The sequence below is a fragment of the Thrips palmi genome, unplaced genomic scaffold (genome assembly GCF_012932325.1).
Source record: "Thrips palmi isolate BJ-2018 unplaced genomic scaffold, TpBJ-2018v1 HiC_scaffold_10, whole genome shotgun sequence".
NCBI lineage: Eukaryota > Metazoa > Arthropoda > Insecta > Thysanoptera > Thripidae > Thrips > Thrips palmi.
This window is the reverse complement of record NW_023144621.1, coordinates 16229808-16244515: the sequence shown is the minus strand read 5'-3', so window position 1 is coordinate 16244515 and position 14708 is coordinate 16229808. Positions and strand designations below refer to the sequence as shown.

The 14708-nt window shown below is 57.6% G+C and overlaps 1 protein-coding gene across 5 annotated transcripts; it reads right to left on the bottom strand.

Moving 5' to 3' along the window:
- Window positions 1–1033: 1033 nt before the first annotated feature.
- Window positions 1034–14495, bottom strand: LOC117653933 (histidine decarboxylase). 5 transcript variants are annotated; one of them, XM_034399988.1, is made up of 14 exons: window positions 14401–14495; window positions 12352–12454; window positions 9138–9310; window positions 6104–6217; window positions 5794–5916; window positions 5474–5608; window positions 5026–5169; window positions 4559–4625; window positions 4318–4480; window positions 3886–4075; window positions 3417–3567; window positions 2969–3343; window positions 2364–2588; window positions 1034–2099 (listed from the first exon to the last, which is right to left on the bottom strand). In XM_034399988.1, exons 2-14 carry the CDS (start codon window positions 12377–12379, stop codon window positions 1978–1980), a joined length of 2010 nt encoding a protein of 669 aa, XP_034255879.1. In that variant the 5' UTR covers window positions 12380–12454; window positions 14401–14495; the 3' UTR covers window positions 1034–1977. The 5 variants fall into 5 exon arrangements, with proteins under 5 accessions (XP_034255879.1, XP_034255887.1, XP_034255904.1 ...); XM_034399996.1 differs by having other exon boundaries at window positions 14405–14494; XM_034400013.1 differs by lacking the exon at window positions 2364–2588.
- Window positions 14496–14708: the final 213 nt, after the last annotated feature.

The window sequence follows — 14708 nt, the reverse complement described above, 5'->3', positions numbered from 1 at the left end:
GTAGTCATTGATTCATCTATTCCTTTTTTTCTTACAGTGAAAGTTTTATGATACTCAGTAAACTGGGTAAACTGGTACCTTAGTGCATCATTTTTATTAAAAGGGAGATTTTAGAAACTAGGTGGTTCAGAAATATGCTACCCTTTTCTCTGAGAAGTAGAGGTTTCTGGCTCACCTGGTCAAAAAGTGTGATATAGTTGAATGAAATATTGAAACTCTAATAATACAATCAAAAAGTGCTTTGGTATATAAGTGCCTCTTAACTAGTTCAATTCGTCAAGATCAAAATTAATGCATTCATGCTTTACCCACATTCCTCAAGTTAGCTTTTATTGTGATTCTTTACTAAATTGTGGGTTATGCTCTAGGGTATCAATTTACTTCACCAGAGAACACTATTGTCGGCGACCTCAAGTATGCGCTTATTGGGTTATGGTTGACAATGGTTGTCTTGGTGAACCCAGAACAGCATCAATTCAGCAGTTTAGATAGTGGTAGATAGTTTAGATAGTGGGAATCTTGGAGCTGTGGCAGACTTGATTCATGAACCTGAAGAAAGATGGCATAGTGAACTGAAAATTGAGATGTATTAGTTACTAAAGGAGCTAGTCTCTCCACTAAGCATTAATTATATGGATTTTGTGTTTTGTTTTGATGTATATGGAAAAGACTGTTCAAAAAAGTATTTTGCTTTGTGCTCATTTATATATGTCATTTACAAGTCTGACATAGCTACTTGACCATATTCTCCTCCTTCCTCTCTTTAGCGTGTCCTTGATTTCCACTGGATAGAAATTGCCTAGTCAAGTTAGGCATTCTATTGTGAACCCAAAAACTTTCTATGCGGGAGCTGTGTTTAAAGGGGTTGATTTTCTTTAGCTATTGTGATTAATCATCTTGCAGATAAGCTGCATGAAGTAATATTAAATATTTATTATTATTATTATTATTATTGATACCTTTTTTTTTACTGTATACAGTCATATGTCTCTCATGCTTGAATACCAGCTATCAAAGAATAAATGCTGCATTGTAGTTACTGTAGTAAGTTTTATTTTGAATCAATCATAATCTTCATTATTTGCTGGAGTTTCTGACAGGTAAAATACAGGTGTTCAGAGACGTTTCTGCTAAATCATGTGATGCTAGTTATAAACCTTGTTGAATGAGCTCCTATTTCCTGCTCTAGGTGTTGCCATTTGTGCTATTTCATTAGTCCAGTCTTATATTCCGCAACTTTGCTGTAATTAACAACCAGAAAAAATCAAATAAACATGTTTTAATTTAATTGTTTTATCATTGTTTGTTACTGTTTTCCTATATCATTTTTTAATTAACATCCAAGATCTACTGTAGTAGCTTGCTGATGACAGTGCATCACCAAAAATAGACAGGAGAATTGTCTTACCCGGAACATAATGAAATGCTTGATGGAGTGAGACACTACAGAAGATACTGTAGCTCCCTTCCCTTGAAGAGTACCTCTTCATCTGATCCTAGTTATAAGAAAAGGGAAACACACTTGGGTGTTTGAAAAGAATCAACCGACTATAATTATTGTTACTTCTATTATTTGTTTCAAACAAAACTGTCAACATTTGATTTTAATATGAGAACAGAACATCTAACACTTTCCAAACTAAAAATCATGCAGAAGTAAAAGAAGCATGTTGTTTAAATTTGTAGAACAAAAGAACGCCAATCAAACAGCAGACACATACGGTGTAACGTAAATGTCTTATATTTGTTTTAGCAAAATCTAAACAATAAAACTTTGTGACAAGCGCAATGATCCCATGGACTACATTTTGCGCGCTTGTTACTTTTTATAGCTAACGCATGTCACATTTTATGAAAAGGAACTTTGTGTTTTCGGATTGATTGCCTACATCAAGGAAGCTGCATTTCTTTTGGCATTCCCTTTTTACATTAGATTAGATAAAATGCTTAGACCCTTTATTCTTTTAAATAGTTTATTTACTGGGCAGCCGGGGCGGCTGCAGGAGCTTGAGCTTTTGCTGTGGGCGGAGCAGGCTTCTCGTCGGGGACGTCCTCGTCCACATCAGCTGGGCGATCCACGGAGCGGGAGCGGTTTTGCCCTGCAGCAGAAGGAGAGCGTCATGGTCATTCCCCGGCCAAGACAAGGAGGGCGTGTGGGCCGTAGGCTGGGCAGGTGATGCCATGCACTTTCGCGTTGAGCGACCCCTCTGTGTAGAGGGGACGAAACAACACGACAAAGCAAAAAAGCATTTTTAAAAAGAGTCGTTGATAAATGTTTGCGTCGACTTGAACTGAGTGGACATGCAAAACAGAAGGTGCATGTCCACGTCAAGGTGTTGCTCATGCTGCTCACGGCTCCTTACCGGCGTGGTGCGAGTTCTGCGCGTCGTGGCCGTGCTCGGCGCTCGCGCCGCCCGCCTCCACCGAGTCCTCGCGCATGAGCGGCAACTCGGCCTGCTTGCCCTGCGCGCGGCGCTCCTTCTCCTCGGCCAGCACGCCCTGCACCGTGCCCTGCACCAGGTCGATCCGGGAGTCCAGCGAGAACTGGCGGCCCGACAGCAGCATGCCGCGAATGCGGCGCCGCATGGCTGCGCGCGAGAAGCAGAAGCAGGACAAGTAGAGCACAGTGCATCACTCGGAGAGCACTCGCAGAGCACTCGCAAGCCTGGGAAAGCCTGGGGGTAGGCAAGTAAGGCAAAGGCATCCCTAGATACAGACGCACAGTGGATTTGCCAGAAGACCGTAGGAGGCGGCCAAAAGTCTAGACGCGTTTTGAGCTCCGGAGTCGCTAAATGGGACTCGAACCGAACGTGTGGCCCCAATGGATTGCTCTCCGAACGAGGAATCCATTGGCGGGGTTCGACTCTTCTTTAACGACTCTGGAGCTCAAAACGCGTCTAGATTTTTGGCCGCCCCCACCGTTCTTCTGGCAAATCCACTGCGGCACGGGGACTTCCCCGCCACTCACCTGGGCTGTTCTTGTGCCCGAGCCGCAGGTGGGCGAAGTTGAAGCCGCACTCGGTCACCATGTCCGTGTCCATGTCGAACATGGCGGCGAAGCTGCCGTTGACGATCTTGGGCGACATGGGCGAGTTGGCGAGCAGCAGGCTGGAGCCGAAGAGCTCGTTCCGGGCGCGGGTCTCGGCCAGCGGCACCCTGGCCCTCGCCCTGGTGGTCGGCACCTGCGCGTTGGCCGCGTGGTACTCGTGGATGATGGTGCTGGCCGTGCTGCGGATCTCGGCCCAGTCCTTGGTGATGTCCTCGGTGGTGGTGCGCGCCGACGTCACGGTGAAGCGGATCACGTACTGGCCCTTGAGGGAGGCGGGCACGCAGTGCAGCGCGCCTGCAACCGTTCGACGTGCACGTGCAACGCCCCAGACTGTCGCACACCCATGGCAATTAATTTTCAGACGTACCGTTGGAGTTGATCCTCTTGAGCAGGCGCTCGGTGAGCTCGTTGTCGCCCACCAGCCTGAAGACGACCATGCCTAGGTGCCGCTTGGCGGGGATCTCGAAGCGGGGGTCGGACAGCACCAGCGCCTCGAACTTCTGCGCCATGCGGACGCCCTGCAACGCCAGAACGCCAGGGAGCGGTCGGTTGGGTTGCCTCCCGCCAGGGGCAAGACAAGGGGGCGCACATTGGGCCAGAAGACCGGGGGAGGCGGCCAAAACTCTAGACGCGTTTTGAGCTCCGGAGTCGCTTAGCAGGGCTCGAACTGAACGTGTGACCCCACCAATGGATTCCTCGTTCGTAGAGCAATCCATCGTTGGGGTCGCACGTTAGGTTCGAGCCCCATTTAGCGACTCTGGAGCTCAAAACGCGTCCAGAACTTCGACCGCTTCCACCGGTCTTCTGTCCCACTGTGCAGCTAGTGGCGGACTTGCCTCCCGGATGTGCTTCTGCAGCCCCTTGATGCCGTACTTCCGGATGACAAACCACAGCTTGAGGGCGCGGAAGCGCTTGCTCAGCGGGATCTGCCAGTGCATGTAGTCGATGGCGAGGCCCGAGTTCTCGTGCTGCAGGTACAGGGGCTCCACGTTGAACGTCCGGTGCAGGGCGTTGCTGTTCTTCACCCTGCGACCCAGGACAAAGGCTCGGATTCACGCTCGCGTCCCGGAAGGCCAAAAGGCCGGTGGAGGCGGCCGGAGATTCTCCCCGCCGCGTTTTGAGCTCCAGAGCCGTTAAATGGGACTCGAACCGAACGTGTGACCCCACCAACGGATTGCTCTCCGAACGAGGAATCCATCAGTGGGGTCACACGTTCGGTTCGAGTCCCATTTAGCGACTCAGGAGCTCAAAACGCGTCAGGGGCTCACCACATGGCCGTGCAGTCGAAGTGCACCATCATCCACTTGCTGGGGTTGAAGGCGATGGAGTCGGCGAACTGGATGCCCGCCAGCCAGCCGCGGAACTCCGGGCAGATGAAGGCCGTGCCCGCGTAGGCCGCGTCCACGTGCAGCCAGAGGCGCTCCTCCTTGCCTGCGACATGGGACTTCCCTGTCAAACCCGCCGCTTCCCGACGAGGCCCAGGAGGGCCAGGACCACCCTGCTACTCACAAATGGGTCCGAGCTCCATCAGGTTGTCGAAGGCGCACGCTCCGGTGGTGCCCAGGGTGACGCACAGCTGCCGACAAGAAGGCCCGGCTAGAGACATGCGGGACGACAGCGAAGCGATAGCGACCGGGTGCCCGTTCATTCGTAGCTCTGTCTCTCTCGCACTCGTGGGGCGGCCCGTAGGGGTGCGAGAGAGACCGACAGGGCCTAGCAGGACGTGGCGGGTCGCCGAGACTCCACCAATCCGGCTAATGAGGTCCCCGGAGGCTCCATGGCTGCGCCATGGCTGCGCGCTGCGGGCCAATCAGGGTGGCCTATAGAATGGCCACCCGGCCGGGCACGCTAAAGCGGATTGCGGCATTGCCGGGGCACTGTGGAGGCACCGAGCCTCCGGGCGCGGGGATCCCCTACCGACTTATTCTGCGCGCCACTTTTCCAAAAGGCAATTTCGAGATAGAGGAGGAACTCACGAAGAAAGGGATGAGTCCGTTGGCGCGGTCCTTGCGCAGCGCCTCGCGGAGGCGGTCGCCGCGCAGGCTGAGCTGGTCGTCGCTCTCGATGTAGCGCATCTGCACCAGCCCGATGAGCCCCGCCTTCTCCACGGAGGAGTGCGCCTGCCCGACATGGAACATGGTCACGGTGGCCTTTCCCTCCCACAGTGCACAGTGGATTTGCCAGAAGACCGGTGGAGGCGGACAAAACTCTTGACGCGTTTTGAGCTCCAGAGTCGCTAAGCAGGACTCGAAACGAACGAGTGATCCCACCAATGGATTCCTCGTTCGGAGAGCAGGCCATTGGTGGGATCACCCGTTCGGTATTCGAGGCCCATTTAGCGACTCTGGAGCTCAAAACGCGTCTAGAGTTTTGGCCGCCTCCACAGGTCTTCTGGCAAATCCACTGTGCGACGGCGAGACTCACCTGGTCCGACGTGTACGCCACCAGCCTGCTGTTGATCTCGGCGTCCTCCAGCTCAGGGCAGCGCTCCTTGTAGCGCCTGATGGCCTCGGTGCGGCCCGCCAGCAGGCAGATGAACGTGGACTCACTGGCTGTCGTCTGGAAGACAGAGAGTGTTTTGAGCTCCAGAGCCGCTGCGCTGATCGAGACTCGAACCGAACGTGTGACCCCACCAATGGATTCCTCGCTCGAAGAGCAATTCAGCGATTCTGGAGGTCAAAACGCGCCTAGAATTTCGGCCGCCTCCGCCGATCTTCTGGCAAATCCACTGAGTCTATGCTCACCTGGATGACGCCCCCGCCGGGGCTGTCGCTGCGCAGGTGCAGGAACTCGTCGGGCAGCCCCACCATCCTGCCGAGCCAATTCATCACCACGGTCTCCAGCTCGGTGGCCGCGGGGCTGGACGCCTGCAATCAACACCATCAACGCCATCAACACCCCCGCAGCGGCAGCGCGCCAGCGCGCCAGTGAGCACTCACTCGGGACCGCCTTGTCGCTCTGTCTCTCTCGCTCTCGCGGGGAGGCGGGGAGTGCCCGGGGAGTGCCGCGGTTTTGCGAGAGAGACAGAGCGGACAGACGGCGTTCATATTTTACCCAGGTGAAGCCAATGCAGTTGATGGCGTCGGCCAGCATGTCCCCCAAGAGGGAGGGGTACGAGTTGAGCGCCGGGAAGTAGGCGTGCATGTGCGGACTCTGCCAGTGGGTCACCTGGAGGCAGACAGAAACCGCAGAGTCGACAACTTTTCCAATCATGAATCCTCGTTTGTCCCGTCTTCCAATTCAGCATAGCTCCTCGGGCACTGACACTGTACTTTTATTTCGTGTATTCTGGGTCATATTTATGCCTCACAATCTCCCAAGGACATTAAATTACAATTGAATAGCGGCCTTTAATCGTGCAATGTGCCGATTTCTTTATTTTCTGGTTCCGAAACGACGAAAACGTTAAAGAATGTCATTGCCGGCCGCGCGTCTCGTTTCGAACTGGTTCGCGGGGCGTTGGCGTGTCCGTCGGCGTGGTCGGGCGAGAACGTGATCGGGCCACGCGGGACTCACGCACCGCTAGCGCTCCCGGCGGCGGTTTTTGGTTTTCGCGCGCGCGGCGCGGCGGGACGCTGGCCGCGTGGAAAGAGACGCGCTTCCCCGGCCAGAGACGCGGAGAGGAGAGGCAAACATTCGCGAGACGAGGACGAGACGAGAGAGAAGAGAAGACGCTTGCTTGTTGGTTTGTTGGGCGCAGCGCAGCGCTCCGCGCACCTGGCGCTACCTGCCTCATTTCGCATTTGTTTCCGAGTGTGTAGGCCATGCTGTTTACTGCACGTGCGTGTGCCCGTTCCGGTTATTTCCCCGTGCTAATCGTCGCCAGCGTCCTCGCCGCGGATGGCCCGTGGTTTGCCGTTGTCGGATGGCGTGGGTTCGGTTCGGTTGGGCTGAGGACGCGGTCGCGGGGCGCGGCGCGGCGTAGCGTGGGTTCGCCGTTCGCTGGGCTTGGCGGGGCTGGGGCCGCTGGCCCGCTGGGGCAGGGCGGGCAGGGCGTGTGGTGTGGGCTCGGGGTGTTGCCCTTTGCTGGCTGGTCGCGTCCCGCGTCGCGGCAAGAGTCCGCGGTCAGTTTTTATCGCTGTTTTTGATTGGGTCATTCATTTGATTCCATTGAGTGCGGGGCGCGCGCGTGCCGCGTCGCAGGGGCTGCGGGCGCGGGCTTCGCGTCCTCGTCGGGCACGGCGGCACGGTCGCGATCCGGTGCACCGCGCAGCACCGCGCCAGGCCAGCGTCGGCATCGGCAAGGCGGGCGAAGCCGCGAAGCGTGTGAACGGGTAATCGCGAGCGGATCGGCCGACCCGCGGGCTCAAAGTAAGTGGAACAGTGTAGTGGAGTGCTTGTATTGGCGGGAACGCAGGCCCGCCGCCCTCGGCGTGGTTTTGCTCCGCCTCGGCCATCGTCGCGTTCTTTCCGAGTTTCTAGTGTACAGCCCCCGCGTCCGCGTCGCAACGTCGGCGTTGCGTTGCTGCGGCCGGGTGCGTTTGGCTGCGTTTGCGTGCCTGTTGGCTGCCAGGGATCGTCGGCTTGGTGCGGCTGCACGGGCTGCGCCGCTGTGCCCTACACCGGAAGCGAAGACGCGGCTCCGTGTTGGTGTTTCTGTCTCGTCTCGTTTCAGGTTGCATTCCCAGACACTCAGCGGGGCTTGTCGTGGTTGTATCGAAGTGACTGTGACATGTCGATTTGCTATCATATCACAGTCAACTTTGATACGCACCAAGGCAATGCCTAGTCGTCGCCTAACCTCACCGCGCCTCACTCGGATTGTTGTGGACTCTCCACTGGTTTAGCTGGGACATGCTGATTTTGACCATATCACAGCTAGAATCAGTGAGGAGATCCTCTGGCAATGTCATCTGGAACTGCTGAACTCTCCCTCAACGGCTGCCTGAAATGACATGGGCTTCCCGCTGATATTGATGTGACATGTATATTTGATCGTATCACAGCTTTATCAGCGAGGAGTACCATGAATTTATGTAAATTCCAGTTTTTGCTGCATCTTTTTTTTGTGATCTTCATCTGTTTGAACATTGTTTTACACCCACTGTCTGATCTTATCCTAACTTCCACTCTCAAAATAAATTTGACTGTACTTTGCAGCACACCAGCAAAGCTAACCGAAGTAGCGGAGAAACCCATTCATGATTGTGCTGACCGCAACATCAAGTAACGTTGCACCACTTCTTACAAGCATTACATCATGACTTTTCCAATTTAAAGTGGGTGAAATTATCAAAACTTAAAAAGTTGTTGCTGACGTGCTGCATTGGCAAAGTTACGCCAGCCTCCTTAGTTGCTGCAGACTCATCTTTCAAGTGAATAACCCACTTTACATGATGCCTTTCTTTTCACTGGGCCATTTCCTGCATTAGTGTGGGAATTTTATTGTATCTGGTGGGATGGCTCACGTTACCGTGTGATCTTCGCGCGATTCTGAGGGGTACACTGCCGAAAACTAGGCCGTCCAACCTTGCCGCCAATTCTTTCATCGCTTACCGCTGCTCCCTTCCGCTCCCCCCGCGGGCGCGACTGCAACTAGTGCGACAACTCGACGCGTGTAACTGGACAGGAAATCCCTGGGCGCGGCGCAGCGCGTATGAGTTACGATTGTCTGCGTGGACGGAGACGGATATCTCTCCCCATTCTGATTAAAAACCAGTCGGAAGGGTGGCTTGGCCGGGTCGAGGCAGGCCGGGCTAGGCTTGCAGTGCGGTGTGGACCATTTCCGCCGCCCGCATTTTTTTATGCACCGCGACAGCAGACTGCTTCCGAGAGTCGTTCGCTTCGCTGTCCTTCTCGCACTCAAAGGCGTCCCCTTCGGGTGCGAGAAAGAGAACGACGAAAACGACTCGGAGTCGGTCTCCGGGGCAGGAGCGTCGTCGCAACGAGGTTGAGATTCAGAACGCGTTTCCGAGTAATGATAATAGAGGGGAGGGTCGGCCTGCGATGGGCTCCGCCATCATTTCTCCCGGTTTGCATGGCAAACTGACCGAGTGTTGGACGACAAATTTCACAAGTCTGACTTGAAAACGGTCGCCACTGCTCATCAGAGTCCGAAAGGCCCCATCAGGCAGGCTGCCGCGCTCACCCCCGGCATGACCACCCGCTCCACGTCGCTGAAGATGTCCTCCCAGGGCTCCGGGTCCAAGGGCGCGCTCTCGGGCACCAGGTTGTGCAGGTAGCCGGGCTTGACGTTCGGGTACACCCTCCGGCTGCGGATGTTCTCCAGGTAGTCGGCGATGTAGTCCACCATCTCCTTGCCTGCGGGCAGCACGGACAGCGGGGTCAAATAAAATTGGCGAATCTGTCGGTATGGCACGGCTGCTAAACTCTGGCTGAGGCCTGGGGGCTTGGTTGGCCCTTCACAGTGGATTTGTCCGCTGGAGGGGGTCAAAACCCCGGACGCGTTTTGAGCTCCAGAGTCGCTAAACGGGACTCGAACCGAACGTGCGACCCCACCAATGGATTGCTCGTTCGGAGAGCAATCCATTGGTGGGGGTCACACGTTCGGTCCGAGTCCCATTTAGCGACTCAGAAGCTCAAAACGCGTCTAGAGTTTTGGCCGCCCCCACCGGTCTTCTGGCCCACTGTGCCCTTGAGGCCTTGACCAGGTCGTCAGCTGGGGCCGCGTAGGGCCGCGCGTCGCCGCGTCGCACCGGGGAAGCCTCGCCGGAGCGCCCCTCTCTGTCGCACGGCCGGGAGCGACGGAGACGGAGAAAGTGCGTCCTGCAGGGTGAACCCGCGCAATGCGGCCGTCAGTCTCTCTCGCACTTATGGGCCGCCACGCACAGGTGCGAGTGAGAGAGAGAGAGAGCGGCGCGTAATCGCCCTGCTGCACCGCGTTACACTCACGGCACGGCGCGTCCCGGGTCCCGGTCCCTGATTCCCGAAACTCCCGAAACCGGGCGGGGCGGGGCGGGGCGGGCAACGCGGACAATAGCGAGAAGGACAAGGAACGGCAGGGATAGCCAAAAGGCGGCCCAAGGGGGCCGTGCGGAAACCTTGTGCGTGTGCTCGGTTTTAGGGCCTTTTGGACTTCCACCGTCAGCTCGCAGAGGTCACAGCAAAAGTCCTTGCAAAAATTATTTTTGAAAAAATAAAATAGCGTCAGTTCTTGTTGTTGTTTTCTTGATGATTATTTCTTTGTTTTTCACAGAACTGATTTTGTTTTACATGATTTTACGAACGGCCCCGCGCATGCCACATGCAAAGGACGATCGGCTGGACACTATTCTTCTTCGTCTGGAGGTAGGGGGGAAATCATGGAATCACAGGTACGTACCGCAAGCGGGGTCGTCCGTAAGCAACCGTCAAAAAGCCCGCCAAAAAGACAAAAGAAAATATATTTTTAAAAAATGACATATCAACGCGCTTGATTGAGATGCGTCTCGGGTGGAGGGCAGGGGCGAGGAAGGGGTTCCAAATTGGCCATCGACCGAGCGAGCTCAGCTTCGTCTCTCTGTCTCTTTGCACTCGTGGGGCGTTCCGCATGGGAACGAGAGAGACAGAGACAGGCCCGTCTCGAATAATTACTTTGCGGGGCGCCCTGTGCAGCACCCTGCAGCTTGGCTCCGAACGGTGTCGCTCTGTCTCTCTCGCGCTCAAGAGGCAGACCGCAGCGGTGCGAGAGAGACAGGGCGACACTGTACGGAGTGAGGCTGCAGCGGCGGCATTTCCGGCTGCCTGCGTACTGGCAGGGTACTGCCGCACTGCTGCATTCCTCGAAACCGAAAAAGGAGCAAACCTTTCCCTGGAACTCAAATTGAGAAATGGAGGCGCGCAGGCCGCCTCGCTCGCGACGCAGCGACGCAGCGCGGCGTAGGAGGGGTTGCCTACCTTGCGGGTGGCGGGCCGTGGAAAGGGAGGAAGAGTCCCACCGAACCGAACCAACCGTTGAAACCCCGCTCCGCCTGTAGCGTAGGCAACCCATCCTGCCTACGCCCCCTTCACTGTAAGGGTTGGGGGCTGAGGCGCCTTGGCCGCGGGGTGGACGGTGGACCGGCAGACGCCTTCCCCGCGACCTCGGGCCTCGCGCCCCGGGCAAGGCCTCTGGCCCTTGGCCTCGCCAGCCTGCCCCGCCACGCTACTTGTTGCGACGCGGAACAGTACTTAATTCTGTCGGCAAACAACTCCCTCGCATTCTTGGCTTCTGATTGCGTTGACCGAAGACCCCCACCCCCGCGACGCGACGGAGCCTCCCCAGACGGACACGGGGCGGGGCGGGGCGGGGCCAGCGGCGGCAGCAGCGGGGCGTTAAAAGAGACGTACACCCTGGCGTCAAATAATGCCTTATTTTGCGCAAAGTGGGTCACGCAGGGCAGGGGCGGCAGGGGGAAGGGAAGGGAGCGGGGCCGGTGGGTGATCGGCTAGGCCGGCAATAGAGACGCCAATGCGCGCCGCCTCGCCCTACGCGCCCATGCCATCCCAGCCTGCAGCTGAGCTGCTGTCGTGCAATAAAGCTTGTTTTACGGGACGGGCACAGCGGGTAAAGACTGCGCCGAATGAGGCTCCCAGTGGCGTGCCGTGCCAGCACAGTGTGCCGGCCGTGCCCCGCGACGTATCCGCCTTGCCTTGGAGCGGCGCGGCGTGCCCCGGCGTGCCCCGGCGTGCCGGCCAGGCCGGGCACGGCGACGGCGGCACGGCGGGCGGGGCGGAGCGGGCGAGCGGGCGGGATGGGACGATTTGATACGCAAATTGGATTGGATGGTGGCCTCAGGCAGCCTCAGGCCTCGTAGTGTCCGAACGGCCGAACCGCCCCACCGCCTCGGCGTCCGCGCGTCCGCGCCCCGCGCCCCGCATGCCGTGCTGGTTGTGTGCGGACCGGCGCGGGGGAGCACCCTTCCACTGGCCTGGTGACACCTTCCTGCCCCACTGCGGGGCCTTGCAGAGGGTCTCGCACACCTCTGTGCACACCCCCGCACAGTGGGCCGGAAGACCGGTGGCGGCCAAAATCCCGGCCGCGTTTGGTTTTATTTCCGAAATTCCGCGCGTCCGGAATTCCCCCTCCCCCGGCCTCCGCGCAATCCACTCTCCATTCGGACGTCAACGCCGCTGGGAGTCCCTCCAGGAGTCCCTCCCCGCCCGCGCCGCGTAGCGCCGCTAGAGAGCCTGGAACGGCCGTCAAGTGACACCCCTATTCGTCAAGCCGTCTATCCTTCCGTGCCCGGCCTATCCGTGCCTCTATCCTAGAACCTGGAAGGAATCTATTTCGCCTGCGTGCGGCTCGGGGAACATGTCGACGACGCAAGGAGGCCTGCAACCTCGGCAAAAGGACGCGTCAAGTTGTCGGACTGAGGACCTACCTTTCCTGCGGTATTCCTCGGCGTCCATGCTGCAACCCTAGTGCGACCTGGCGTTGTCCGGCGTTGCCTCGCGTCGCCCTGGCGGCCCTGGCGTCGCGCGGACCTGTCAACAGACGGCAGCATCCTGGGGTAGCTACTCGGGGACAAGGCAGACTGATTCCGAGGGAGAGTCGTTTCCGTCGCTTTGTCTCTCTCGCACTCATGGGACGTCGCGTGTAGGTGCGCGGGAGAGACAGAGCGACGAAATCGTCTCCCAGACCCAGTCTGCTGGAGACTGTGAGGCGCGAGGCACGGAGCGCGCGAATCGCGAAGGGGAAGAGGAACTGCGTTGTGCATCCCATCTCACGGCGGCCGGCCTCCCGCTTCCCGCCCCGCAGTGGGCCAGAAGACCGGAGGAGGCAGCTAAATGGGACTCGAACCGAGCGTGTGACCCCACCAATGGATTCCTCGTTCGGAGAGCATTTCATTGGTGGGGTCACACACGTTCGGTTAGCGACTCTGCAGCTGAAAACGCGTCTTGATTTTTGGCCGCCTCCACCGGTCTTCTGGCAAATCCACTGTGCGCCTTGGCCGCGCCTGGCCGCGCCTGGCCCCGCCCCGCGAGTCCGCGCCGCCACGCGCTCCCAGTCCCAGGGGATCCCCGATTCCTCATCGCAGCAATATCTTCAGAGTCGCAGCGCGGCCACCATTCCGCTGGAGTGCGGGGGAGGGAGGGGAGGGAGCAGTCACAGTTAATCATCTGTCACAATTTTCATCGAGCCCGTTTGAATTTGGCGCCAAAATGCCGTGATCGGGGTTCGGCATGCCAGAACTTTGAACTGACTGACACCTGTTAAGCGTATCTTCCCAGGTACCCAGATCGATGAGACAGAAAAGTGAAAGCCAGAAGGTGGTTTTCGGCTGGTGGGTCCCCAGCTGGCCGACGGGGCGTGGGGGCGCCGAGGGAAGCCCCACAGGGGTGGCGGCGTTGGCTGCCTGGTTTCTGTGTACGCCCGCAAAAACATTAACACTATCAGACCCATTCCCCGTGCGATTTTTTTTTCGGCGATACACAAGTTTGCAAGTGGTGGGAGCATCAGTCTCGGCATATGGAAACGTAGCGTAGGCCGTGTCTGACGAGGCTCTCGGCGAGCTCTCCCGAGGGTGCGAATCTTCGACCTGTAAGTAAGCAACATGCCCAACTTTGCACAACCGTGTGCAATACTGGCGCCATCTTGTAGCCACCCTGGGCCACACAATGGCCACCCTAGGTCACCGCAGCCAACCAGCCAACACTCAAACACGCCGCGCCGCTAGGCAACCCTTCGTGCGCCGGCCGTCCGAGTGTTGCTCTGTCTCTCTCGCACTCAGAACTTTGCGGAAAGGTGCGAGAGAGAGACAGAGCGGGTAAGCCTGCAGCCGTTCACTGCCCCTAATTGGAACGACCGCTTCAGCCTCTAAGTCCCGGCAGACAATGATGCGGTGGAGGGCCCGGAGGACCCGGAGGGGGGCGTAAGCATGGTGGACCATGGCGGAGCGGCGGAGCATGGCGTAAGCCAAGGCAGCTGTCCGCGCGGGGCGTGCTTTGCTTTCCCGTTTTACACTCGCGGCAACCGTCGCTCTGTCTCTCTCGCACTTTTACGGGACGCCCTTTCCCTTCCTTGAGTGCGAGAGAGACAGAGCGACGACCCGGTAAGGGAATTCCCTGCTGCCTCCTTCCCGTGGTCCGTGTGGACCGTTCTGCAGGTACCAGTACACTGCAGACCAGTTGCTGGGGTCTTTTTCTGTCTCTCTCGCACTCGTGGGGCTTCCCCTCTGGATGCGAGGGAGACAGAGCGACGAAGACTTCTCCCGGGATCAATCTGCAGGTGTCCCAGAGCAGCAGTTGACGTATACAGTACCGTTCCGTCCGGTGACCGACTAGTACGAAAGAGGCGCGACTGCACCAGAACTAGAGTGTAAGCAGTCACGCTGTGCATCTCACACTCGACATTTAGTCTGCCACCGTTTCGACTCAAGCATCCACCCCGCCCCCGCAGGCCCCAGGCCAAAGGGGACATGGACACGTACTCACGAGTGGCGGAGGGTGTTGGTTGAACTGGCAGCACAGGCACAGCACGGGCACCAGCACCGAATTCGAGTTCCCGTCCGCGTCCAAGTCACTCTCAACACTGCAGCGCTAGTTCGAGTCGCCCCCGGGCCCTGGTCTTAGCAGGGGGTGGCCGCCCCTTCCCCTCTCTGCCCTCTCCCTTCGACAGCGCCTAGCGCCCCACCAAGCTGCATCCCCCTGCCGCAGACTGCCGCACGCTGCCACGCCCCCGCCTGCCGTTTCGTCGCTCTGTCTCTCTCGCACTACTTCGAGACGTCCCATGAGGGCG

Bases quoted from the DNA above. Each gene is read 5' to 3' on its own strand.
- LOC117653933 (XM_034399988.1), bottom strand. From the start codon at position 12,379: ATGGACGCCGAGGAATACCGCAGGAAAG. The intron at 5,917-6,103 runs GTAAAATATGAA...TGTTGATTGCAG, and splicing joins ACTGCATTGGCTTCACCTGG to GCGTCCAGCCCCGCGGCCAC. The intron at 5,170-5,473 runs GTGAGTCTCGCC...CATGTCGGGCAG, and splicing joins TGGCGTACACGTCGGACCAG to GCGCACTCCTCCGTGGAGAA.